Source organism: Bufo bufo, chromosome 4, assembly GCF_905171765.1.
Source record: "Bufo bufo chromosome 4, aBufBuf1.1, whole genome shotgun sequence".
Lineage (NCBI taxonomy): Eukaryota > Metazoa > Chordata > Amphibia > Anura > Bufonidae > Bufo > Bufo bufo.
In genome coordinates this window covers 3,633,404-3,661,209 of record NC_053392.1, presented here as the reverse complement: position 1 = coordinate 3,661,209, position 27,806 = coordinate 3,633,404, and the positions used below count along the sequence as shown (strand labels likewise).

At 45.5% G+C, this 27,806-nt stretch overlaps 1 protein-coding gene and 1 long non-coding RNA gene across 2 annotated transcripts; both read right to left on the bottom strand.

The window, feature by feature from the left end:
* Window positions 1–1,224: 1,224 nt before the first annotated feature.
* LOC120998313 (oocyte zinc finger protein XlCOF6-like) lies at window positions 1,225–24,142 on the bottom strand. Its single transcript, XM_040428973.1, has 2 exons — window positions 24,074–24,142; window positions 1,225–4,064 (listed from the first exon to the last, which is right to left on the bottom strand). Exons 1-2 carry the CDS (start codon window positions 24,135–24,137, stop codon window positions 1,837–1,839), a joined length of 2,292 nt encoding a protein of 763 aa, XP_040284907.1. The 5' UTR covers window positions 24,138–24,142; the 3' UTR covers window positions 1,225–1,836.
* On the bottom strand, window positions 13,552–14,287 carry LOC120998413. Its single transcript, XR_005778357.1, has 3 exons — window positions 13,828–14,287; window positions 13,673–13,748; window positions 13,552–13,575 (listed from the first exon to the last, which is right to left on the bottom strand). It is a non-coding gene; the product is annotated as an uncharacterized LOC120998413 (long non-coding RNA).
* Window positions 24,143–27,806: the final 3,664 nt, after the last annotated feature.

Sequence of the window (27,806 nt, the reverse complement as noted above, 5' to 3'; positions counted from 1 at the left end):
ACTTTGTATTGCTTTGTAACAGATAGTATCAAATAGTGTCAATATTGCCTGTTATTGTTGCTAGGCTGCTAATTGGGTGGCAACAATAACAGGCAATATTGACACTATTTGATACTATCTGTTACAAAGCAATACAAAGTGAACAAAATCATAGCATAGTGATTATAAAGGAATAGGAAGTGAATATCCCAGTGGATCCATCACACCTGTTAAAAAAAATCACTGAAAGAGACCAAAGTTTTATAACGGATATAAAAATGGCCTGAAATGTAAAGTTATAATGCATGCTGTTCTATGCATTTTACTTCTACAAGTTCTTGTATTCTTATAGTTTTATCGCATCAATACTCCTGTTTTGTGAATAAACAAGTTAGACTACAGAGAACAGTTCTCTTATTTGGAAGACAGCAATGGTTTATACTGAATGTCAGACTGCACATTGTGTGAACATGTATGAAGACAGAACAGGCCCGATCATAAAAATTTCGGGCAACCGTAGTTTCACCTTGTTTTTCACCTCCACTGTATCTAACTTACTTTTCCTTCTGAGTTCCTTCCTAATGCTGGACTTATGCTCATTGATTCTGATCCTTATAGCCCGAGATGTTTACACAACATATATCTTACCACATGGGCATTATAAGCAGTATTTGACATTACATGTCTCGCACGTTGCAAAATCCTTAATTTGTATCCTGTCTCCCCCTCCTCTGAGTTCCAAGGAAACGCTGTCTTTCCCTTTTTTTTTAGGGCGTACGTCACTTCTAATCAGCATGTTATTCAGAGAGGCAAAAAGGGGGTTATCAACAAATATTCCCCCATGTTTTTGATCATGTCTTAGTACCTCCCAATATTTCAGAATTATATTTTTTATTAGTTTAGAATGTCGATCATATTTGGAAACACACAAATTGTTTCTTTTGTTATCCCTCTTTTTAACTTGTCTGATGTCCTGTCTTTTTTTTTTTTTACCAACCTCTATTTCAATTTCAGTCACCTTTCTTAAAACCCCTCTGTATAAATGTATTACCCGTCAATAATAATAGGTTTTTTCATATTTTTTTTTATCTGTACTAGATATCCTTTTGGCCAGTGTGAACTCCTAGGGATACTAGAAAAAATGTGAGGGGCGTGGTGGCTGTAATGAAGCAGCAGGTTATTTCGATCTGTGGTCTTTGTGAATAGTGTGGTCTCAAATCCTCTCTTTATGTGCCGTAATTCAACATCCAAAAATGAATAACATTTCCATCATAACGTAAATTTGATGGTATTATGGCACTCGTTTAAATGGGTAACAAACTGTGTAAGATTCATCACCCCTCCATAGCATGAACACATCATCCACATAGCGAAGCCACCCACACAGAATACATGCCTTGTCTCAAAGGCTTGTTAATTGTTACAAAGGGAGACCTTTTGTATAGTGAAACTCCAGTCTTTAATACCTAAGGGGTTAAATGAAATTTGTAGCTTTAGTGCATTTATACGATTGATCACTTTCATATGTTAGGGTTGTTTATGGCGATGTATTTTGTATATAAGTATCAGCTGTTGGTGCTATAAAAATCCCACCTTCTCTAACTGCACGCATGAGTAAGGGGTCATGTGAGGTGTGAACGATGTCTTTCTCAGCGTCCCTCATGATATACCATTTTATATTGGAATGAAGTAAAAAGAAATAAAAGAAACAAGTGGTTTTTTTTTACCAGCGACTTGTGAGTATGACTTCTGTTGCTTATTCACATACAATATTGGCACAATGAGGTAAAATGAACACACAAGTCTGTAAGTTTGAAAGACTAATTTCTTTGTAAAACATTATTCTTACACAAAACATCAACATGTCTTCTCCCCTGTGTGGATTCTCTTATGTAGATCAAGACTTAATTTCTTGGTAAAGCAGTTCCCACATTCTGAACATGAAAATGGTTTCTCTCCTGTGTGACTTCTCTGATGTGTAGTAAGACTTCTTTTTTCTGTGAAACTTTTACCACATTCTGAACATGAATATGGCTTCTCTCCTGTGTGAATTCTTTTATGTTGAACAAGGCTTGATTTCTGATTAAAGCATCTCCCACATTCTGAACATGAATATGGCTTCTCTCCTGTGTGAATTCTCTGATGTGCAACCAGACATGATTTATCTGTAAAACATTTACCACACTCTGAACATGAATATGGCTTCTCTCCTGTGTGAATTTTCTTGTGCTGATAAAGATTTGATTTTCTAACAAAGCATTTCCCACATTCTGAACATAAAAATGGTCTCTCTCCTGTGTGAATTCTCAGATGTGTAGTAAGACATCTTTTTTCTATGAAACATTTCCCACATTCTGAACACGAATATGGCTTCTCTCCTGTGTGAATTTTTTTATGTAGATCAAAGCTTGATTTGTGGTTAAAGCATTTCCCACATTCTGAACATGAATATGGCTTCTCTCCTGTGTGAATTCTTTTATGTAGATCAAGGCTTGATTTGTTGTTAAAGCATTTCCCACATTCTGAACATGAATATGGATTCTCTCCTGTGTGAATTCTTTTATGGTGCTCAAGATGTGATTTCTTAATAAAACATTTCCTACACTCCAAACATGAATACGGCTTCACTCCTGTGTGAATTCTCTCATGTTTTAAAATGTCTGATTTATGTCCAAAACATTTCCCACATTCTGAACATGAATACGGCTTCTCTCCTGTGTGAATTCTTTTATGTTGATCAAGGGTTGATTTCTGGTTAAAGCATTTCCCACATTCTGAACATAAAAATGCTTTTTCTCCTGTGTGAATTCGTTGATGTATAGTAAGACTTCCTTTTTCTGTGAAACATTTCCCACATTCTGAACATGAAAATGGTTTTTCTCCTGTGTGATTTCGATGATGTCTAGCAAGACTTTTTTTTTCTGTGAAACATTTTCCACATTCTGAACATGAATAAGGCTTTTCTCCTGTGTGAATTCTTTTGTGTTGATTAAGACTTGATTTGTGGTTAAAACATTTCCCACATTCTGAACATGAATATGGCTTTTCCCCTGTGTGAATTCTCTGATGTGCAACCAGATATGAATTATCTGTAAAACATTTACCACACTCTGAACATGAATATAGCTTCTCTCTTGTATGAATTATCTTATGTTTATTAAGATTTGATTTCCTGACAAAGCATTTACCACATTCTGAACATGAAAATGGTTTCTCTCCTGTATGAATTCGTTGATGTATAGTAAGACTTTTTTTTTTTGCGAAACATTTCCCACATTCTGAACATGAAAATGGCTTCTCTCCTGTGTGTATTCTCTTATGTTGATCAAGGCTTGATTTCTGCTTAAAGCATTTCTCACATTCTGAACAAGAATATGGCTTCTCTCCTGTGTGAAGTTTTTTGTGTTGATCAAAACTTGACTTATTGTTAAAACATTTCCCACATTCTGAACATGAATATGGCTTCTCTCCTGTGTGAATTCTTTTATGATTATCAAGATATGTATTCTTGGTAAAACATTTCCTACACTCTGAACAAGAATATGGCTTCTCTCCTGTGTGAATTCTTTTGTGTTGATCAAGACCTGACTTCCTGTTAAAACATTTCCCACATTCTGAACATGAATACGGCTTCTCTCCTGTGTGAATTTTCTCATGTCTTAAAAGCAATGATTTATATGGAAAACATTTCCCACATTCTGAACATGAATATGGCTTCTCTCCTGTGTGACTTCTGTGTATAAAAAGCTCTGACTTATATCTGAACTGTTTTCCACGTTCCTCACAATTAAACCTTTTACCCTGTTTCTGCCTTATATTTGGAGTAATAATCTGTGATTGGTCAGGAGAAGATTCCTCATGTTTAGGATGATTATATGATAGATTTGGACTTGGGTTAATCTGTGATTGGTCATTAGAAAGTTCCTCATTCTTGGGGGAATTATTTGCTGGCTCTGCACTGTGAAGTCCTGGATGTACATTACAGGTAATGAAGTTTTCTCCTGAAGAGCGCTGCATGGTTTCTTCATCTTCTTTATAATCTAGAGATAACATGATGTTTCCTTCAGGCTTCTCACAGGGATTTTCTGTTAAGATTAATAATAGATTTTATGATTTTTTTTGTTAAAACAATTAGATAAATGTATCACATTCCAATGAGGCTGGATTCACATGTAACAGACATGTCCATCTATGTTACGTGCACATGTATCTATGATGCTGTGAGTTGGTGTCAGCTGAACCTGTGGTCGGGACACACGTCCACAATACAGATGGATAATATGTGCGTAATAAGCTCATATAAATCTGGCCTTAGGCTGGAGGGACACATACAATATAAAATACATTTTTTGTGCCAGTCACAAGTGGATCCATCAGGAATGTGAGGAATACACCCTTCCCTTCTCTGCTATGTATTTGCTGTAGAAATTTAAAGCTGACTCTTGAACGTCTCCTGAGTTTCTACAGTTTGCATGCTGAGGATCTGCTTGCAGATTTAGCCTAAGGCCTCATGCACACGACCGTTCCATCTTTTGCGGTCCACAAACCGCGGTCCGCAAAAAATGGAAGCCGCCCGTGTTGCCTTCCGCAATTTGCAGAACGGAACGGGCGCCGACAATATAAAAGCCTATTCTTGTCCGCAAAGCGCGAACCTTTTTAGCGGGGCCGCGGAACGGAACAGCGGATCGGATGCGGACCCAGACAACGGTCGTGTGCATGAGGCCTAAATCAATGGAGCGAATTTGCACAAGGAAATTGTGACAGGAGGAAGGAGGTCACTTTTTTCTTGCTACAGTGTGCGGATAAATCATCTACTAGATGATCGATTAAGCCTGGAGTATGACACAGAATACATTCCGAAGTTAGGGCGGAAAAAATGCTAATGAGAACATAAGCTAACATGTTTGAGTGACATCACAGATTGTGGTCTGCAACCCCCCCCCCCCCCCCCCCCCCCCCAATCCTGGGACATTAGCCCTTTAATGTTCAGGCAATTTTTAATTTTTTTTATTTTCATTTTTTACTCCCAGCCTTCCCAAAGCCTTAACTCTTATTTTTCCATTCACATAGCCGTATGCAAGCTTTTTTTTGTTGCGGTACAAGTTGTACTTTTTAATGGCACCATTTACGGTTGCATACAATGTAGTAAGAAGCGGGGAAATAAATTCCAAATAGGGTGGACTTATAAAAAATTAAAATTTTATGGCTTATGCTTTTACAGCATTTTCTATGAGGTAAAACTGACCTGTTACTTCCATTCACCGGGTCACTATGATTATAATGATATCAAATGTGTATAGTTTTTCTTGTGTTTTAATACTGGGAAAAAACTGAAAAATTTTGGGGAAAAAACCTTTTTCTTTGCATCAGCATATTCTTACCCTTATTTATGATTCTATTATGTGCACGGAGCTGTGCGAGGGCTCATGTCGGGGCATGTATGCATTGGAGTCTAGTACAATTACACTGTGCTCCTATGGTTCTGACTGCTACCTCGGATCTTAAGCGAAGTTCAGATACAAGTTTTAAAGTCGTTTTCCACTTCAAATGCCGCAGTTATTCCATGAACTCTTGCGAGGCTTCTCCTCATCGGAGGCCGTACATTTTAATGCTGTAAAGAGATGGATCTCTGTACAGCATTAATCCGAAGGTTTAAGGAAATCGACTTTGGATCTAGGATCCGCAGCTCGCTTCGCTCATCACTATTAGCAATAGTGGGATGTTATCTGCAGAGGGAAGGATGATATTTGAATATATATATATGTATATATGTCTAATATATACATGTATATATTGGCCCTGTATTATGGCCAGTATGGGCCCAGGTCTGTGGATATATACAGTACAGACCAAAAGTTTGGACACACCTTCTCATTCAAAGAGTTTTCTTTATTTCCATGACTATGAAAATTCTAGATTCACACTGAAGGCATCAAAACTATGAATTAACACATGTGGAATTATATACATAACAAACAAATGTGAAACAACTGAAAATATGTCATATTCTAGGTTCTTCAAAGTAGCCACCTTTTGCTTTGATTACTGCTTTGCACACTCTTGGCATTCTCTTGATGAGCTTCAAGAGGTAGTCCCCTGAAATGGTCTTCACTTCACAGGTGTGCCTTGTCAGGTTTAATAAGTGGGATTTCTTGCCTTATAAATGGGGTTGGGCAGGGCTTTTTTTCTGGCGGAACGCACCGGAACGGCGTTCCGCCACCTTTTGACATCGCAAGCTGCGATGTATCAGCGGGGAGGGACTGGGAGGAGGAGCTGGGGGCCGGTGCGTTCACTGTGCTCCGGCCCCGCAGCTCCAGTAGAGACTTATAAAATGTTTAATGAAATGAATAATGATTCCTGCTGCCCCTCAGTAGTATAACATTCAATGTATTTGTACTCACAGCCGGCTACTGACATCGTAATCCAGGCCGTCCGGGTAGACGAGCGGCAGCGTCACTGACTGACGTCACCTGCCTGGGCCGCCTGCTTCATTCATAAAGTAGGCGGCGCACTCACGTGACGTCAGTCAGTGAGGGTGCCGCTCGTCTGCCCGGCCGGCCTGGATTACGATGTCAGTAGCCGGCTGTGAGTACAAATACATTGAATGTTATACTACTGAGGGGCAGCAGGAATCATTATTCATTTAATTACACATTGTATAACTGTACTGGAGCGGCAATGGGGGGTCTGTGGATGACACTGTTATGGGGTGGGGGGGGGGGTATATGGATGGCACTGTTATGGGGTGGGGGGGGTCTGTGAATAGCACTGTTATGGGGTGGGGGGGGGTCTGTGAACGGCACTGTTATGGGGTGGGGGTGTCTATGGATGGCACTGTTATGGGGTGGGGGGTCTATGGATGGCACTGTTATGGGGTGGGGGTGTCTGTGGATGGCACTGTTATGGGGTGGGGGGGTTTGTGGATGGCACTGTTATGGGGTGGGGGTGTCTGTGGATGGCACTGTTATGGGGTGGGGGGGTTTGTGGATGGCACTGTTATGGGGTGGGGGGGTCTGTGGATGGCACTGTTATGGGGTGGGGGGTCTATGGATGGCACTGTTATGGGGTGGGGGTGTCTGTGGATGGCACTGTTATGGGGTGGGGGGGTTTGTGGATGGCACTGTTATGGGGTGGGGGTGTCTGTGGATGGCACTGTTATGGGGTGGGGGGGTTTGTGGATGGTACTGTTATGGGGTGGGGGGGTTTGTGGATGGTACTGTTATGGGGTGGGGGGGGTCTCTGGATGGCACTGTTATGGGGTGGGGGGGTCTGTGGATGGCACTGTTATGGGGTGGGGGGGTCTGTGGATGGCACTGTTATGGGGTGGGGGGGGTTTGTGGATGGCACTGTTATGGGGTGGGGGGGTCTCTGGATGGCACTGTTATGGGGTGGGGGTGTCTGTGGATGGCACTGTTATGGGGTGGGGGGTCTCTGGATGGCACTGTTATGGGGTGGGGGTGTCTGTGGATGGCACTGTTATGGGGTGGGGGGGTTTGTGGATGGCACTGTTATGGGGTGGGGGGGTGTGTGGATGGCACTGTTATGGGGTGGGGGGGTCTGTGGATGGCACTGTTATGTGGTGGGGGGTCTGTGGATGGCACTGTTATGGGGTGGGGGGGTCTGTGGATGGCACTGTTATAGGATGGGGGGGGGGTCTGTGGATGGCACTGTTATGGGGTGGGGGGGGTCTGTGGATGGCACTGTTATGTGGTGGGGGGTCTGTGGATGGCACTGTTATGGGGTGGGGGGGTCTGTGGATGGCACTGTTATGGGATGGGGGGGGGGGTCTGTGGATGGCACTGTTATAGGATGGGGGATCTGTGGATGCCATCCCCAGATCCTCCACCCCATAACAGTGCCATCCTCAGATCCCCCCATTAACAGTGCCATCCCCAGATCCAGTGCCATCCCCATCTGGGGGGTTTCTTTGCTGGGCTGGACTTTTATAGCCCCCCCCCCCCCCCCCCCCAAATTTTACTTGCGGTCCTAGGGTTGGGTAGAGGGGGCGGTCCTAGGGGGCGGTCTTAGGGGCGGGTAGGGGCGTGGCCAGGGGAGGGGGGGTGAGTTCCACCACCTTTTCTCTGAGAAAAAAAGCCCTGGGGTTGGGACCATCAGTGGCGTTGAGGAGAAGTCAGGTGGATACACAGCTGATAGTCCTACTGAATAGACTGTTAGAATTTGTATTATGGCAAGAAAAAAGCAGCTAAGTAAAGAAAAACGAGTGGCCATCATTACTTTAAGAAATGAAGGTCAGTCAGTGAGCCGAAAAATTGGGAAAACTTTGAAAGTAAGGGCTATTTGACCATGAAGGAGAGTGATGGGGTGCTGCGCCAGATGACCTGACCTCCACAGTCACCGGACCTGAACCCAATCGAGATGGTTTGGGGTGAGCTGGACCGCAGAGTGAAGGCAAAAGGGCCAACAAGTGCTAAGCATCTCTGGGAACTCCTTCAAGACTGTTGGAAGACCATTTCAGGGGACTACCTCTTGAAGCTAATCAAGAGAATGCCAAGAGTGTGCAAAGCAGTAACCAAAGAAAAGGTGGCTACTTTGAGGAACCTAGAATATGACATATTTTCAGTTGTTTCACACTTGTTTGTTATGTATATAATTCCACATGTGTTAATTCATAGTTTTGATGCCTTCATAGTCATGAAAATAAAGAAAACTCTTTGAATGAGAAGGTGTGTCCAAACTTTTGGACTGTACTGTATGCCCCTCTTATTACATGCATCTATGTATATACATATTATCCTAAAATGTGGCCAATATGCTGTCCCCCGGCGCGGGTACCCCCCCCAGCTGATTAATCCCCCTGCAGACACATACCAGCGCCTGCAGGGGGAGGTGCCGATAAATGGACAATTATGTCCAGTTTCGGTCACTTCAAAGGACAGAGGATCAATAGATCCTATGCTCTTTGATAACATCTCCTGCAAGGCACGTGGACTTGGCTGCAGACGTGCGTGGGAGGACGGGAGCGAGCGCAGCGGGGTTTAAATACCCTGGCGGCACTGCGCTCTGGCAGTTAACCCCGACCCACCCAGAAGTGAGTTAACTCCTGCAGCCCGGCATGAAAGAAGAGCGCAGGCAGCGCTCAGGAAGACACCCGACCAACCTGGAGAAGAGAGGAAGAGTGCAGGCTGCGCTCAGAAGAAAGTGTCTCCCCAGGAGTTGAACCCCTAACAGCCCCAGAGGAGGAGAGCAGGAAACGCAGGATGGACGGAGCAGCTCCATGGAAGAGTGCCCTGCAGCTGGCTAAGTATCCCTGCTCTGCCTCCATTCCCTGCCTTAACCCCTACTGTGCCTTGCTCCCCTGCACTGATTTACCCCTGCATACCCAGGTACCCCAGCCCTAGAATTAACCCTTGCTGCCATGAACCCCTGCATACCCAGCCCTAGCATTAACCCCTGCTGCCCTGTAACCCTGTATACCCAGCCCAGTTAACCCTTGCATTGTAATTAACCCTGGCATTGCATTAACCCCTTCACTACAATCCCTGCATATTATTGGGATTGTGTTACCCTTTCTGTAATTGTTTTAATAAAGTCCTTGTTATTCATAACACACCGTATAGTCGTTTATTGTAGTAGTAGTAGCCGCCGTAGTATATTGTAGTAGTAATTCGCACTTAGTTCAGGAAATTAGGTAAGGCAACAGAGTTAGTTAGTATTTATTTTTAGGTATAAATAGGCGGAGTTATAAATAGACGACTCACGCCTATTTATGAATATTAATTATTGAGATTACTCAAAATATCAATAATTAATATTTCCTTTAACATTATCCGTCATTCCATCCTTCTTTACTATGCTTCTCATCTAACAGCTTGCCAAAATGTATTCACAAACCTGGGAAAAAAAGCAGAGTGCCCCTTTTTCTCAGGCTCGGTGATCCTGCGTCTTTGTTGATTAGACTTTTGTTTTTACGTTTGACTGGCTCCTACAAAAAAATCCCTCAGTTATCATCAGAGTATCCCTGTCCAGGGGCAGATTGGCCATAGACCCTACAAGGAAATTTCCCGGTGGGCGGATGCCCCAGGGGACCACTCAAGTTCTCCTCTCTGCTGCTGACCGGATACCTAATGAGGTGTCAACAGTAACTAATGCTGTGAGAATCAGGTACTCGGGTACCCAGCCAGCGACAGCACATTGCCCGCACCTCACCTCCTAAGCCTCCTGCTCCATAGATGACTGGAGGAGGAGGAGGAGGACAGATAGCTATTGATGGCCACCACAGAGGGACAGCTTTTGGGGCAGTATATTGTGCTACATTGTGTTATTTGGTTCTGCTGGGATGGTGTTTTGCACTATGGTATTGTTGATCCTGTCTACTTGTGTTGCCCCGTCTTCTGTTAATTCGGACCTGCCTACAACATGGGGACATTTTATTTTTATTTTTTCCAGGGCCACTATAAGTTCCCAGTCTGCCCTTGTCTTCTGAAGAATAGTTCATAGTCAGAAGAGGAAGTGGAGTTCCTCATCAGAGGAGGCAGAGTCGGATACAGTAATAGAAGATGCTAACTTCCTAGATAATGTGGAAGAGTCTCAAAAGCTTTAAACGAAGTAGATACTTCCATCCTAATCACGTCTAATGTTCTGACTGAGAGATGGGGATTCATCCTCCATAACCTTATCCACTCACTGCTTATACAATGGTGTAAGCCATGCGGGGGCAGGTTTCTTGAGGAACACTCTATCCTCTTGGTCTTAGCTCTACAACAAAATAAAATAACTTCAAGTAACCCATGAAGTATATAAACCACAGGGTATAACTCCCCTTTAAACTTCAGCTTGCTCAGCCCTCTCCTCATACATCCTGGAGGCAAGGCGTAGTGAACATTCCATGAAGCGATGTAGGCTGGCTGGGTTCTTTCATAAAGAAGGCGCAATATTCGGAATGTAGGTCTTATACAGTGCCATAAAACTTATTCGTACCCCTTGAACTTTTCCACATTTTTTCACATTACACTCACAAACTTAGATGTACTTTATTGGGGTTTTATGTGATCGACAAACAAAGCACAAGTCTGTGTGAAGTGAGAAGAAGATGAGACATGGTTTCAAAATGTTTAATAAATAAATATATGAAAAATGTGGCATGCATTCGTATTCAGCCCCCTGTACTCTGATCCCCCTAAATAAAATCCAGTGTGACCTTTGCCTTCAGAAGTCACATAATTAGTAATAGAGTCCACCTGTGTGTAATGTATTCTCAGTATAACTCCAGCTCTTCTGTGAAGGCCTCTGAGGTTTGTTAGAGAACATCAGGGATCAAACAGCATGATGAAAACCAAGGAACACGCCAGACAGGTCAGGAATAAAGTTGTGAAGTAGTGTAAAGCAGGGTTAGGTTATAAAAAATATCCAAAGCTCTGAACATCTCAAGGAGCACTGGTTAATCCATTATCCGAAAATGGAAGGAATATGGCACAACTGCAAATCTAGCAATACACGATCGTTCACCTTAACTGACAGCCGAGGCAAGGAGAGCACCAATTAGAGAAGCAACCAGGAGGACCATGGTCACACTGCAGAAATCCACAGCTCAGGTGGGAGAATCTGTCCACAGGACACCTATTAGTTGTGTACTCCACCAATCTGCCCTTTATGGAAGAGTGGCAAGAAGAAAGCCATAAGAAATCTTGCAGTTTGCCACAATCCATGTAGGGGAAAAAGCAAACACTTGGAAGAAGGTGCTCTGGTCAGAGGAGACCAAAGTGGAACTTTTTGGCACAAATGCAAAATGATGTGTGTGACAAAAACTACCACTGCACATCACCCTGAACCCACCATACCCACCGTGGAAGATAATGGTGGAGGCATCATGCTGTGGGGGGGGGGGGGGGGCTTCTTTTCAGCAGGGACAGGAAAGCTGGTCAGAGTTGATGAGAAGATGGAAGGAGCTAAATACAGGGCAATCCTGGAGGAAAACCTAGTAGAGGCTGCAGAAGACTTCAGACTGGTGCGGAGGATCACATTCCAGCAGGACAACAACCCTAAACATCCAGCCATAGCTACAATGGAAGGGTTTAGTCTTGTCTGTGACAAGACTTATAAATTGCTGTTCACAGACGCTTCTGCAGAGAAACCTCACAGAGACTTGTACTTTGTGTTGGTCGATCACATAAAATCCCAATAAAATACATTTAAAGACTATGTATGGGGAACATTATTTTTATGATTGCATTTTACTCATTTGGGGCTAAAAATCATTTTTTCAATTGGTCTTTAGTAAAAATATTGAGCCGTTCTGTCACAAAGGGTTAATTGTTTTTCTAGCTGTGTGACTGGTACTTGTGCTGGTGGTCATCTAATAATCCTGATCTCTAAATTACTAAGGCCTGTATTACACCAACAGATTATCTGACCGATATCTGTCCAATGAGACCAATAGTTGGTGTGTATAACAAAAGATCTGTGTGTGTAATAGGCCATCTGACCAATGAATGGTCAGAAAATCTGTTCTTATAATACAGGCCTTAGAGGCTATCAGTAAGATAAGAACTGATCTATAATGAGGGTCTATAATGTCAGAGATAAGGAACCCGTCACCTCCCTGCCTGACGGAGCAGAGAGAAAATTCATATCCTGCCAGTAGAGCATCTCAGCTCTGTACAGAGAAAACGACTCCATATTTTTAATAGATCAATTGAAAAAAAGATTTTGCGCTCAAAATAAGTACAATACGCTAATATGCCCCCAAAGGTGTCCATAGCCTTTAAGTTTGTGGGTATAACATGAAAAATTTGAAAATCTGATCATTCATAATAAAAGTCATCTGATGTCACCTACCTGAGGTATAACAGCCATTACTACATGTCTCCGGTGCCTTTATAGTGTAGAAGTAATGTCATCTATAACACCCGGCATCTGATTTCACCTACCTGAGGTATAACAGCCATTACTACATGTCTCTAGCCTTTATAGTGTAGAAGTAATGTAATCTATAACACCCGGCATCTGATGTCACCTACCTGAGGTATAACAGCCATTACTACATGTCACCAGCCTTTATAGTGTAGAAGTAATGTCATCTATAACACCCGGCATCTGATGACACCTACCTGAGGTATAACAGCCATTACTACATGTCTCCAATGCCTTTACTAGTATAAAACCATTAGACTGCTATTTAAAGACTCAAAGCTGGGTCACTGCCCGGAGTGCTCCTTTACTGCAGCTCTGAGGTGGAGCCTCACCTGAAGAAACCTCCCAATTCCCTTCCTCCATTCACTATTCCATACCTGTGGTCACATGGACTGGAATGTCCTCCTCCACCTCACTCTTACACGGGGGATCGCACATCATCCGCTCTTCTTCATCCTCCACTTTAATATCAGTCACATCTTCCCCCTGATTTGTCATCTGCAACAATTCAGGACAATACAGCAGACAGGTGGGAAATCTAACAGATCCACATAAGAGACCCCCACCATCTATGACCCCTCTATGACTGCAGGACCCCCCTATATAGATGTGTATAGGGCTCAGCTCCATCTACCTGATGGTTCTCTGGGAGCTTCTCCTCTGGACAGTCCTGGGAATACAGAGGACGGGGATATCTCTCGGGGGGATTTCCTTCTATGAGTCCATCTGTAGGAAACACATAGGGACAGGAGAGATTATTACATGTGATGATGAGATGATGGGAGTAGTATCCAGGTGACCCATGACAGCCCCCCCTCCTTACCCTGCTGATTGCCCCATAAATCCGTCTCCTCTTCTTCCTCTTTAACCTCAGCCTTAATATCCATCAGATTTTCATCCTAAAGAAGAGAAATGTAAAATGGTCTTTGATTCAATCCCTTTCTGGTCAGATTCTGGGGAGACTTCAGCTCCATCTACCTGATGGTTCTCTGGGAGCTTCTCCTCTGGACAGTCCTGGGAATACAGAGGACGGGGACATCTCTCGGGGGGACTTCTCCTCCTGGAGTCAGAACCTATAGGAGATAACACACAGACTGAATACAATACTGAGTGCTGAAATGCGGCAACGGAGAGCAATTTTTTATATATATATTTTTTTTTATTTCCCCCGTAAATACTTCGACCCCCTTTTTTCGGGGGGAGGGGGAAATTAACCGGATGCTGTCATCGGTAAGTGTAATCCAATATTTCTCTTTCGCCTATGACAGCACCCCAGGAGAATAGGCAAGAATTCTATCTAGGGAGGGACTACAGCCTGCAGCACCTTACAGCCAAAGGAAAGACCCTCATTAGAAGGTAGCTGCAGTCTATAGTGCCTAAAAAAGTATTTGGAGAGCTCCAGGTAGCTGCTCTACAAATTTGCTCAATTGAAGCTGAAGCTCTCTCTGCCCATGATGTGGAGACTGATCTTGTAGAGTGAGCCCCCAAACCCCGAGGGCGGAACTAGTCCCTTAGAAGAATAAGCTAAGGCAATGGCCTGTCTGATCCACCTAGCAATGGTCTGAGAAGAGGCAGCAGAACCCTTCTTAGCTCCCTGAAACAAAAGCAGCAGATGAGAGGAGACTCTCCCAGGCTGAGTGATCTTCAGATACAGTAAAATACACCTCCTAACGTCTAGGCAGTGGAACTCTGATTCCTTCTCATTCTTAGGGGAGGCACAGAAGGAAGGTAGCACTATCTCCTGAGAGCGGTGAAAATGAGAAGAGACTTTTGGTAAAAAAGAAGGATCAGGAGAAATAACTACCCGATCCTCCAAGATAACCAAATGGGAGGGGGGGGGAATCAGCAGAGAGCACACTGATCTCACTAACCCTTCTAGCCGAGGTAATGGCAAGCAAGAAAGCAAGCTTTAGGGAGAGCATCTTAGGGGAAATACCATCAATCGGCTCAAAGGGGTCAGAAGAAAGCGCAGAGAGGACTAAGTTTAAATCCCAAAAACAGGGGTTTTGACCTTAGAGACAGGAGATAACTTGGACACAGCTGTACCAAACCTCTTGATCCAAGGATGGACTGCTAATCTAAACTCAAACAAGGCACTTAGGCCTAGTTCTTTAAAAGTCCAGATATCGGCATTGAGTTTTTTCTTCTAACCTTCCTGCAAGAATTCTAGCACTAGCAGAATGTCAGGAACCTCTAGCACATCCACTGGTCTAATGGCGAATCTAAAAAAGGCCCTCCAAACTCTAAGGTAGATCTTAGAAGTAACCCTCTTCCGACTGGCAAACAGAGTATTAACTACCTCTTCACAAAGACCTCTTTTTAGAATCTCCCTCTCAAGAGCCAAGCAGTCAGATGTAGATTTTTTTTACTTCTGGGTGAAAGACTGGACCTTGAGACATAAGCTCCCGAGACTCCGGAAGCACCCACAAAGTTGCTATCGACATATTGCGGAGCCAGGAGAACCAAACTCTTCTCAGCCAGAATGGGGCTATAACTATTACAGTGGCCTCTTCCCCTCTGATCTTTTTGAGAACCCTCGGTAACATTTTTAGGGGGGAGGGGGGCATAGAGAAGGCCCTGTCTCCAAGATTGAGATAAAGACAAATCCAGCCAGCACTAGCTGCTAAAGGTCAGCATTGCTGCGGGGAGGAGTGGAGCTCCACGATAACAAAAGTGAAAGTAAATCCCGGCAACTGCTTGGATATGCTGAATAATCTTTCGGATGTTCCCATGGAGATAGGGAATAGAAAACTTCTACCTCTCTGTTTGATCTGGTGGCAAAAAGATCTATCTCCGGAATCCCTCATAATGCTGTGAACTGGTTGAAAACCCTCTGATCTAGGGACCACTCTCCCTGGCTCAGGTGGTGACGACTGAGGAAGTCCGCTTTCACATTGTCCGAGCCCTTGAGATGCACTGCAGAAAGAGAAGATAGAGAAGCCTCTACCAGACTGAATATCTGATGGGTAAGGGACATGAGGCCCTGAGCTCTTGAACCTCCCTGCCGATTGATATAGGGTACGGCGGTTGTGTTGTCCGAGTAGATCTCTACATTTCTGCCCATGATAACTGGAAGACACTGTTCCAGGGCTAACTTAATCTGGGATAAGGCTCTGCTGTCCCAACTACCCTGCAACAGAAGGGGCTCCACATGGGCTCCCCAACCGGATGGACTTGCATCTGTAGTCAAAGGAAGAACCGCTTCTCTGATCCACGGAACCCCTTTTTGAAGATTTTCTAAATTCATCCACCAGATCAAAGAGCTCAGAGTCCGAGGAGATAGAGATATCTCCAAGTCCAGCGAGAGTATACATCTGTCCCATTCCTGTGGAATCTGAAGTTGTAGAATCCTTGAATGATTTTGGGCCCATTCTACTCCTGGAATCGGAGCCGTCATGAGGCCCAACACAGACATGGCCTCTCTTAGGGTGACAGACGGGTGCGAGTGAATGTGTTGGACCCTGGACTTAATTTGTAAGGCCTTCTAAAGGGGCAACCGACACTTCTGGGCTCTGGAGTCTACAATCATCCCTAGGAAGTTGCACCTCTGGCTTGGACATAAACTGGACTTTTCTAGATTTATCTCCAATACTAGCTTTTTTAGAACTTCCTTCAACCAGGCAATCTGCCTCTGAAGGGCCCGATACGATTGGGACACGAGAAGAAAGTCGTCCAGGTAAGGTATGATGACTATTTTTCTCCCTCACATGGGCCATCATTTCTGAAACGATTTCCGTGAACACTCTCGGAGCCTGCGAAAGCCCAAGGGGTAAGGCCTGAAATTGAAGATGAAGAACTTCCTGCTCCGATTGGACTGCTACTCTCAGAAACTTCTGATGGCTGGGATGGATAGGGACATGGTAATATGCATCCTTCGGGTCCACAGTGGCCATAAAGCAGTTCGGGAAAAGATTGCTTACTGCTGACCTGATGGACTCCATACGAAACCACTCATACACCAGATACTGATTTAAGCACTTTAGGTTTATTATGACAGGAAACAGGGGAGAGTAAAACCCTGTTGCCACTTCCTGCTCTGGGATCTTTATCAATACTTTTTTCTCTATTAGAGAGATAACCTCTGTAATGATAGCTGACTGTTTTGCCGGATCTGACCGGTAATCTGTGACCACAAACCTCCCGACTGGAATGCTCTGAAATTGTAATCTTAGGCCTTCCCTTACCACTGAGTTTATCCAAAAACTGTTGGAAATCTCCTGCCACCGATCTGCAAACAGAGACAGACGACCTCCGACAGAAGGCCTGGCATCATTGGGACTGTTTCTTAGAGGCATCAGACCCGGAAAAAATAAACCCCTTATTCTTTCTAGTAACACCAGAAAACTGCTTTGCTCTTTACTTTCCCTTAAACCCTTCTTTATTAAATCTAGGACTGAAAGTTCTCAGAGGGGGTTGGACAGCGGAGGGAAAACCTTTTTTCTTGTCGGAAGCCTTTTCTAAAAGGTCGTCAAGGACTGGGCCAAACAAAAACTCACCCTGACATGGGATAGCGCAAAGCTTAGCCTTAAAGGAAGCATCCCCAATCCAGCCCTTTAGCCAAATACCCCTACAGGCAGAATTGGATAAGGCCGTAGCCCTGGCGGAGAATCTTAAAGAATCCGTAGAGGCATCAGCCAAGAAATCTAGGGCATTGTTTATAATGGGGAAGGAGGTAAGCAACTGCTCCCTAGGGGTACCCCCTTTAATGCGGGCCTCTAACTCTCCCATCCACACCTTTAGGGACCTAGCGACAGAGGTAGCAGTAATAGCAGGTTTAAAGGCTGCTGCAGAGGCCTCCCAAAAACAGTTTTGGGGCCCTATCCCAGGGGGCGGAGACCTCTTCATCAAACGGACATTTATGTTTAACAGAGGAAGGAATGAAAAACTTCCTATCTGGTCTCTTCCATTTCCTGGCGATTACCGCCTGAATGTTCTTATGTACATCAAACACCTTCCTCTTTCTAGGACCCAGGCCCTCAAACATAGCACTGACTGCTGAGGTCTTTGATCATCCAATCCCATAGTAGCTCTAACCGCCTTGACTAGGGAGTTAGTGTTCTCAGTATGAAACATCGGTTTTCCTGCGGCCTCAGAAGAATCGTCCGATGACAAACACTCTCCTTCTTCCTCCCAGATAGAATATCGCTGTCGCTGGAGGGGGAATATTTAGATGCAGCAGCAGAAGTACCGGGGCGACATTTAATCAATCCGCTAACCAACTCTGACCTCATCCCTGATCATCTGCTTAATACTGCTCATCAAGGATGGAGCTTCCTCCTCCATTAACTTGCTGACACATCCTTGACAAAGGGGTTTAGCCCATGCAGAGAGTAGCTTCTTTTTACAAACCGCACACCCCCTCTCTTTACCTCTGGAGGTCTTCCTGGAAGACTCCTTAGACACCTAGGCACAAACAAACATAACCCCATAAGCAATAGTAAGCTAAAATCTGCTGGGGAATGACCCCTCTTACCCCACCGTGGTACCGATGTATTACTGGTGGTCTCAGCGCGCTGAACCTGCTCCATTCCTTACACAGCAAACTCAGCCGGAATGGGAAACTGACAGCTCTTCAGTCCGCATGGCAGTGAGCTGGCTGGGCATTTTGTCCTCGGCACGCGCTGCCGGCTTCCTCCCCTTCCAGTCCGCAGCGTCGGCTTCCTTCCACCGCCGCACCCGGACGTTCACACACGCGGGCCGGCAGCCGAACATGCGAATACGGCCGCAGAGGTTCGCAGAAGACCCAGGAGGTACAAACCCCCCAGGTCCAGGGAAGGGGACGGAAGGTGAGGGACAGACTCTGGAGCCCAAACTGAGCAGCGGCTCCTCATGGAGACTTAAGCCGCTCGGGGTAACCCTCCTCACTTGCAGAAATTGCCGGGGCCCCCGCAGCTCTAATAGAGTATCGGCGATCCGATTCCTTCCTGCCTCTTAGGACCGGAAACAGAGCTGGACGGAAGGTCCCCTCTTTTAACCCCTTAAGGACTCAGCCCTATTTCACCTTAAGTAATTGGCAATTTTTTGCAAATCTGACCAGTGTCACTTTAAGTGCTGATAACTTTAAAACACTGACTTATCCAGGCCATTCTGAGATTGTTTTTTTGTCACATATTGTACTTCATGACACTGGTAAAATGAAGTAAAAAAAAATATTTTTTTTGCATAAAAAAAAACCTAATTTACCAAAAATTTGGAAAAATTTTCAAATTTCAAAGTTTCAGTTTCTCTACTTCTGTAATACATAATAATACCCCCAAAAATTGTGATGACTTTACATTCCCCATATGTCTACTTCATGTTTTAATTATTTTGGGAATGATATTTTATTTTTTGGGGATGTTATAAGGCTTAGAAGTTTAGAAGCAAATCTTGAAATTTTTCAGAAATTTACAAAAACCCAATTTTTAGGGACCACTACAGGTCAGAAGTCACTTTGCGAAGCTTACATAATAGAAACCACCCAAAAATGACCACATTCTATAAACTACACCCCTTAAGGTATTCAAAACTGATTTTACAAACTTTGTTAACCCTTTAGGTGTTGCACAAGAATTATTGGCAAATGGGGATGAAATTTGCGAATTTCATTTTTTTGCCTAATTTTCCATTTTAACCCATTTTTTCCACTAACAAAGCAAGGGTTAACAGCCAAACAAGACTGTATCTTTATTGCCCTGACTCTGCCGTTTACAGAAACACCCCATATGTGGTTGTAAACAGCTGTACGGGCACACGGCAGGGCGCAGAAGGAAAGGAATGCCATACGGTTTTGGGAAGGCAGATTTTGCTGGACTGGTTTTTTTTGACACCATGTCCCATTTGAAGTCCTCCTGATGCACCCCTAGAGTAGAAACTCCAAAAAAGTGACCCCATTTTAGAAACTACGGGATAGGGTGGCAGTTTTGTTGGTACTAGTTTAGGGTACATATGATTTTTGGTTGCTCTATATTACACTTTTTGTGCGGCAAGGTAACAAGAAATAGCTGTTTTGGCACCGTTTTTTTTTTTTGTCATTTACAACATTCATCTGAAAGGTTAGATCATGTGGTATTTTTATAGAGCAGGTTGTCACGGATGTGGCGATACCTAATATGTATACAATTTTTTTTATTTATGTAAGTTTTGCACAATGATTTCATTTTTAAAACAAAAAAAGTTTTAGTGTCTCCATAGTCTGAGAGCCATAGTTTTTTCAATTGTTGGGCGATTATCTTAAGTAGGGTCTCATTTTTTGCGGGATGAGATGTACGGACCGCTGTATGGAAAGGGTTAAATGGCTGACATCGCATCACCGATGTCAGCCATTTATACCAGGGTGTCAGCAATGTGCTGACACCCTGGTATACCACTGTACACCAACGATTATTCAAGGGGAGGCCGCCTCCCGCAACACCCCCCCTGCACCACCCGCCGCCATAAAACCATTCAGGGGTGCTGGGGGAAGGGTGGAAAAAAATGTATATGCGGCATCTTGAAGTTTGATCCCCACGAGCAGGGACCGCGGGGATCAGAATCAGCCAAAAGCGCAGCAAACCGCAGGTCTGAATTGACCTGCAGTTTGCTGCGATCGCCGATATCATATGCCCCCCCGACGAATGATTTCAGCCGGCATCCTGTTAGGACTAACCCCAGCAGCGCCGCAATCTCACTTTAAACTCATGACGTACTGGTACATCATGGGTCCTTAAGGACTCGGCAAACATGCCGTACCGGTACGTCCTAAGTCCTTAAGTGGTTAAAAGACATTCTGGTTCCTGTTTCCTGTCCAGAGGAGGAGGCGGTCTCTCCAGGGGTGCTGTCATAGGCGAAAGAGAAAATCTTTTTTTCAATTGGTCTTTAGTAAAAATATCGAGCCATTACTACATGTCTCCAGCCTTTATAGTGTAGAAGTAATGTCATCTATAACACCCGGCATCTGATGACACCTACCTGAAGTATAACAGTCCTTACTACATGTCTCCAGCCTTTATAGTGTAGAAGTAATGTCATCTATAACACCCGGCATCTGATGACACCTACCTGAGGTATAACAGCCATTACTACATGTCTCCAGCCTTTATAGTGTAGAAGTAATGTCATCTATAACACCCGGCATCTGATGACACCTACCTGAGGTATAACAGCCATTACTACATGTCTCCAGCCTTTATAGTGTAGTAGTAATGTCATCTATAACACCCGGCATCTGATGTCACCTACCTGAAGTATAACAGTCCTTACTACATGTCTCCAGCCTTTATAGTGTAGTAGTAATGTCATCTATAACACCCGGCATCTGATGACACCTACCTGAGGTACAACAGTCCTTACTACATGTCTCCAGCCTTTATAGTGTAGTAGTAATGTCATCTATAACACCCGGCATCTGATGACACCTACCTGAGGTATAACAGTCATTACTACATGTCTCCGGCCTTTATAGTGTAGTAGTAATGTCATCTATAACACCCGGCATCTGATGACACCTACCTGAGGTATAACAGCCATTACTACATGTCTCCAGCCTTTACAGTGTAGTAGTAATGTCATCTATAACACCCGGCATCTGATGACACCTACATGAGGTATAACAGTCATTACTACATGTCTCCAGCCTTTATAGTGTAGAAGTAATGTCATCTATAACACCCGGCATCTGATGACACCTACCTGAGGTATAACAGTCATTACTACATGTCTCCAGCCTTTATAGTGTAGTAGTAATGTCATCTATAACACCCGGCATCTGATGACACCTACCTGAGGTATAACAGCCATTACTACATGTCTCCAGCCTTTATAGTGTAGAAGTAATGTCATCTATAACACGTGGCATCTGATGACACCTACCTGAGGTATAACAGTCATTACTACATGTCTCCAGCCTTTATAGTGTAGTAGTAATGTCATCTATAACACCCGGCATCTGATGACACCTACCTGAGGTATAACAGTCATTACTACATGTCATTACTACATAGAAGACTTATCAATAAACTGCAGTCATTGAGCATGGACTCCCATATTGTTGAGTGGATTAGGCAGTGGCTGAGTGACAGACAGCAGAGGGTGGTAGTCAATGGAGAACATTCAAAACAAGGTCATGTTACCAGTGGGGTTCCACAGGGATCTGTACTGGGACCGATTTTGTTTAATATCTTCATAAGTGATATTGCAAAAGGCCTCGATGGTAAGGTGTGTCTTTTTGCTGATGACACAAAGATAGGTAACAGGGTTGATGTTCCTGGAGGGAAACGCCAAATGGAAAAGGATTTAGGAAAACTAGAAGAATGGTCAGAACTCTGGAAACTGACATTTAATGTGGATAAGTGCAAGATAATGCACCTGGGGCGTAAAAACCCAAGGGCAGAATATAGAATATTTGACACAGTCCTGACCTCAGTATCTGAGGAAAGGGATTTAGGAGTAATTATTTCAGAAGACTTAAAGGTGGGAAGACAATGTAATAGAGCAGCACGAAATGCCAGCAGAATGCTTGGATGTATAGGGAGAGGTATAAGCAGTAGAAAGAGTGAAGTGCTTATGCCGCTGTACAGAACACTGGTGAGACCTCACTTGGAGTATTGTGCGCAGTACTGGAGGCCATATCTCCAGAAGGATATAGATACTCTAGAGAGAGTTCAGAGAAGAGCTACTAAACTAGTACATGGATTGCAGGATAAAACTTACCAGGAAAGGTTAAAGGACCTTAATATGTATAGCTTGGAAGAAAGAAGAGACAGAGGGGATATGATAGAAACTGCTAAATACATAAAGGGAATCAACTCGGTAAAGGAGGAGAGCATATTTAAAAGAAGAAAAACTACCACAAGAGGACACAGTTTTAAATTAGAGGGGCAAAGGTTTAAAAGTAATATAAGGAAGTATTACTTTACTGAGAGAGTAGTGGATGCATGGAATAGCCTTCCTGCAGAAGTGGTAGCTGCAAATACAGTGAAGGAGTTTAAGCATGCATGGGATAGGCATAAGGCCATCCTTCATATAAGATAGGGCCGGGGGCTATCCATAGTATTCAGTATATTGGGCAGACTAGATGGGCCAAATGGGTCTTATCTGCCGACACATTCTATGTTTCTATGTTTCTCCAGCCTTTATAGTGTAGAAGTAATGTCATCTATAACATCCGGCATCTGATGACACCTACCTGAGGTATAACAGCCATTACCTCATGTCTCCAGCCTTTATAGTGTAGAAGTAATGTCATCTATAACACCCGGCATCTGATGTCACCTACCTGAGGTATAACAGCCATTACTAAATGTCTCCAGCCTTTATAGTGTAATAGTAATGTCATCTATAACACCCGGCATCTGATGTCACCTACCTGAAGTATAACAGCCATTACTACATGTCTCCAGCCTTTATAGTGTAGAAGTAATGTCATCTATAACACCCGGCATCTGATGACCCCTACCTGAGGTATAACAGCCATTACTACATGTTTCCAGCCTTTATAGTGTAGTAGTAATGTCATCTATAACACCCGGCATCTGATGACACCTACCTGAGGTATAACAGCCATTACTACATGTCTCCAGCCTTTATAGTGTAGTAGTAATGTCATCTATAACACCCGGCATCTGATGACACCTACCTGAGGTATAACAGCCATTACTACATGTCTCCAGCCTTTATAGTGTAGAAGTAATGTCATCTATAACACCCGGCATCTGATGACACCTACCTGAGGTATAACAGTCATTACTACATGTCTCCAGCCTTTATAGTGTAGTAGTAATGTCATCTATAACACCCGGCATCTGATGTCACCTACCTGTGGTATAACAGCCATAACTACATGTCTCCAGCCTTTATAGTGTAGAAGTAATGTCATCTATAACACCTGGCATCTGATGACACCTACCTGAGGTATAACAGCCATTACTACATGTCTCCAGCCTTTATAGTGTAGTAGTAATGTCATCTATAACACCCGGCATCTGATGACACCTACCTGAGGTATAACAGTCATTACTACATGTCTCCAGCTTTTATAGTGTAGAAGTAATGTCATCTATAACACCTGGCATCTGATGACACCTACCTGAGGTATAACAGCCATTACTACATGTCTCCGGTGCCTTTACTAGTATAAAACCATTAGCCTGCTATTTAAAGACTCAAAGCTGGGTCACTGCCCGGAGTGCTCCTTTACTGCAGCTCTAAGGTGGAGCCTCACCTGAAGAAACCTCCCAATTCCCTTCCTCCATTCACTATTCCATACCTGTGGTCACATGGACTGGAATGTCCTCCTCCACCTCACTCTTACACGGGGGATCGCCCATCATCCGCTCTTCTTCATCCTCCACTTTAATATCAGTCAGATCTTCCCCCTGATTTGTCATCTGTAACAATTCAGGACAATACAGCAGACAGGTGGGAAATCTAACAGATCCACATAAGAGACCCCCACCATCTATGACCCCTCTATGACTGCAGGACCCCCCTATATAGATGTGTATAGGGCTCAGCTCCATCTACCTGATGGTTCTCTGGGAGCTTCTCCTCTGGACAGTCCTGGGAATACAGAGGACGGGGACATCTCTCGGGGGGATTTCCTTCTATGAGTCCATCTGTAGGAAACACACAGGGACAGGAGAGATTATTACATGTGATGATGAGATGATGGGAGTAGTATCCAGGTGACCCATGACAGCCCCCCTCCTTACCCTGCTGATCGCCCCATAAATCTGTCTCCTCTTCTGCTTCATCTTTAACCTCAGCCTTAATATCCATCAGATTTTCATCCTGAAGAAGAGAAATGTAAAATGGTCTTTGGTTCAGTCCCTTTCCAGTCAGATTCTGGGGAGACTTCAGCTCCATCTACCTGATGGTTCTCTGGGGGCTTCTCCTCTGGACAGTCCTGGGAATACAGAGGACGGGGACATCTCTCGGGGGGACTTCTCCTCCCGGAGTCAGAACCTATAGGAGATAACACACAGACTGAATACAATACTGAGTGCTGAAATGCGGCAGAGGAGAGCAGGAACCTGTGCGTGCACTAGGGTTGGGTGATAACAAAAATATTTAGACGATAACGATATAATTTTTTTGATCACAATAACGATATATATCGCGATAAATACCCGTTTAAAAGAAAAAACACAAGGAGAGGTTACACTGTAGGGGGCGGGGCCACAAGGAGAGGTTACACTGTAGGGGGCGGGGCCACAAGGAGAGGTTACACTGTAGGGGGCGGGGCCACAAGGAGAGGTTACACTGTAGGGGGCGGGGCCACAAGGAGAGGTTACACTGTAGGGGGCGGGGCCACAAGGAGACGTTACACTGTAGGGGGCGGGGCCACAAGGAGACGTTACACTGTAGGGGGCGGGGCCACAAGGAGACGTTACACTGTAGGGGGCGGGGCCACAAGGAGACGTTACACTGTAGGGGGCGGGGCCACAAGGAGACGTTACACGGTAGGGGGCGGGGCCACAAGGAGACGTTACACGGTAGGGGGCGGGGCCACAAGGAGACGTTACACGGTAGGGGGCGGGGCCACAAGGAGACGTTACACGGTAGGGGGCGGGGCCACAAGGAGACGTTACACGGTAGGGGGCGGGGCCACAAGGAGACGTTACACGGTAGGGGGCGGGGCCACAAGGAGACGTTACACGGTAGGGGGCGGGGCCACAAGGAGACGTTACACGGTAGGGGGCGGGGCCACAAGGAGACGTTACACGGTAGGGGGCGGGGCCACAAGGAGACGTTACACGGTAGGGGGCGGGGCCACAAGGAGACGTTACACGGTAGGGGGCGGGGCCACAAGGAGACGTTACACGGTAGGGGGCGGGGCCACAAGGAGACGTTATAAGGTAGGGGGCGGGGCCACAAGGAGACGTTACAATGTAGGGGGCGGGGCCACAAGGAGACGTTACACTGTAGGGGGCGGGGCCACAAGGAGACATTACAATAAAGTCTTGTGGCCATAGGCCACCATACATACAGTAATACTTTACGATATACTTTTCCCCCCGGCTCCCTCGCTTGTGTGCTCCTATTCTGACATCAGATGTCGGTGGGCGGAGATTTGAATATGGGAGCGAGGAGGAGGGAGAGTCGGGGGCGGCCGCTGCGGGAAGTAATACGTTTGTAATTTTGTCATCAGAGCACACGAGCGAGGCAGCCGCAGGAAAAGTCTCTCCAGAGACACCAGTACTCACACAGAGATCGCCACATACAATACAGTCGGCACTGGTGGGTGACGACGGTGATGTCATATGGTGGGTGGAGACTTGACTAAGGGAGGCGGAGGAAGAAGGAGTCAGGAGCGAGAGGAAGTAATGTTACTCAGCGCTATGCAAGGTGCAGGGGCGGGCGGACGCATGTTTAGAAGCGGTCAGCGCACATAACCGCTTTGATGACGTCACAAAATACAGCGGTAATTAGGAAACAGCGATATCGCCATATAGCCGGTTTTTTAAGACCGCGGTATATCGTGATACCGGTATATCGCCCAACCCTAGCGTGCACTAGGGTGGAGTTCAGCAGCCTGGAAGTCTAGAGGGATGAGAGCCCCCCACGATATCAGGGCTGAACCCCCATAGAGTGAAAAGAGCGCCCACGATATTAGGGCTGAACCCCCATAGAGGGAAAAGAGCGCCCCCGATATCAGGGCTGAACCCCCATAGAGAGAAGAGAGCGCCCCCGATATCAGGGCTGAACGCCCATAGAGGGACGAGAGCGCCCCCGATATCAGGGCTGAACGCCCATAGAGGGAAAAGAGTGCCCCCGATATCAGGGCTGAACCCCCATAGAGTGATGAGCGCCCCCGATAACAGGGCTGAACCCCCATAGAGGGAGGAGAGTGCCCCCGATATCAGGATTGAACCCCTATAGAGGGACAAGCGCCCCCCTTCCCGATATCAGGGCTGAACCCCCATAGAGTGATGAGAGCGCTCCCCGATAACAGGGCTGAACCGCCATAGAGGCAGGAGAGCGCCCCAGATATCAGGGCTGAACCCCCATAGAGTGATGAGCGCCCCCCGATAACAGGGCTGAAACCCCATAGAGGGAGGAGAGTGCCCCCGATATCAGGATTGAACCCCCATAGAGGGACGAGCGCCCCCCTTCCCGATATCAGGGCTGAACCCCCATAGAGTGATGAGAGCAACCCCCGATAACAGGGCTGAACCCCCATAGAGGGAGGAGAGCGCCCCAGATATCAGGGCTGAACCCCCATAGAGGGACGAGAGCACCCCCGATATCAGGATTGAACCCCCATAGAGGGACGAGCGCCCCCCTTCCCGATATCAGAGCTGAACCCCCATAAAGGGACGAGAGCGCCCCCGATATTAGGGCTGAACCCCCATAGAGGGACGAGCGCCCCCCTTTCCGATATCAGGGCAGAACCCCAATAAAGAGATGAGAGCGCCCCCCGATATCAGGGCTGAACACCCATAGAGGGACGAGAGCGCCCCAGATATTAGGGCTGAACCACCATAGAGGGAGGAGAGCGCCCCCGATATCAGGACTGAACCCCCATAGAGGGACGAGAGTGCCCCCCGATATCAGGACTGAACCCCCATAGAGGGACGAGCGCCCCCCCCCCGATATCAGGGCTGAACCCCCATAGAGAGACAAGAGCACCCCCGATATCAAAGCTGAACCCCCATAGAGGGATGAGAGCGCCCCCCGATATCAGGGCTGAACCCCCATAAAGGGAAAAGAGCGCCCCCGATATCAGGGCTGAAGCCCCATAGAGTGATGAGCGCCCCCCGATAACAGGGCTGAAGCCCCATAGAGTGATGAGCGCCCCCCGATAATAGAGCTGAAGCCCCATAGAGTGATGAGCGCACCCCGATAACAGGGCTGAACCCCCATAGAGGGAGGAGAGCGCCCCCGATATCAGGACTGAACCACCATAGAGGGACGAGAGCGCCCCCCATATCAGGGCTGAACCCCCATAGAGGGACGAGAGCGCCCCCCGATAACAGGACTGAACCCCCATAGAGGGA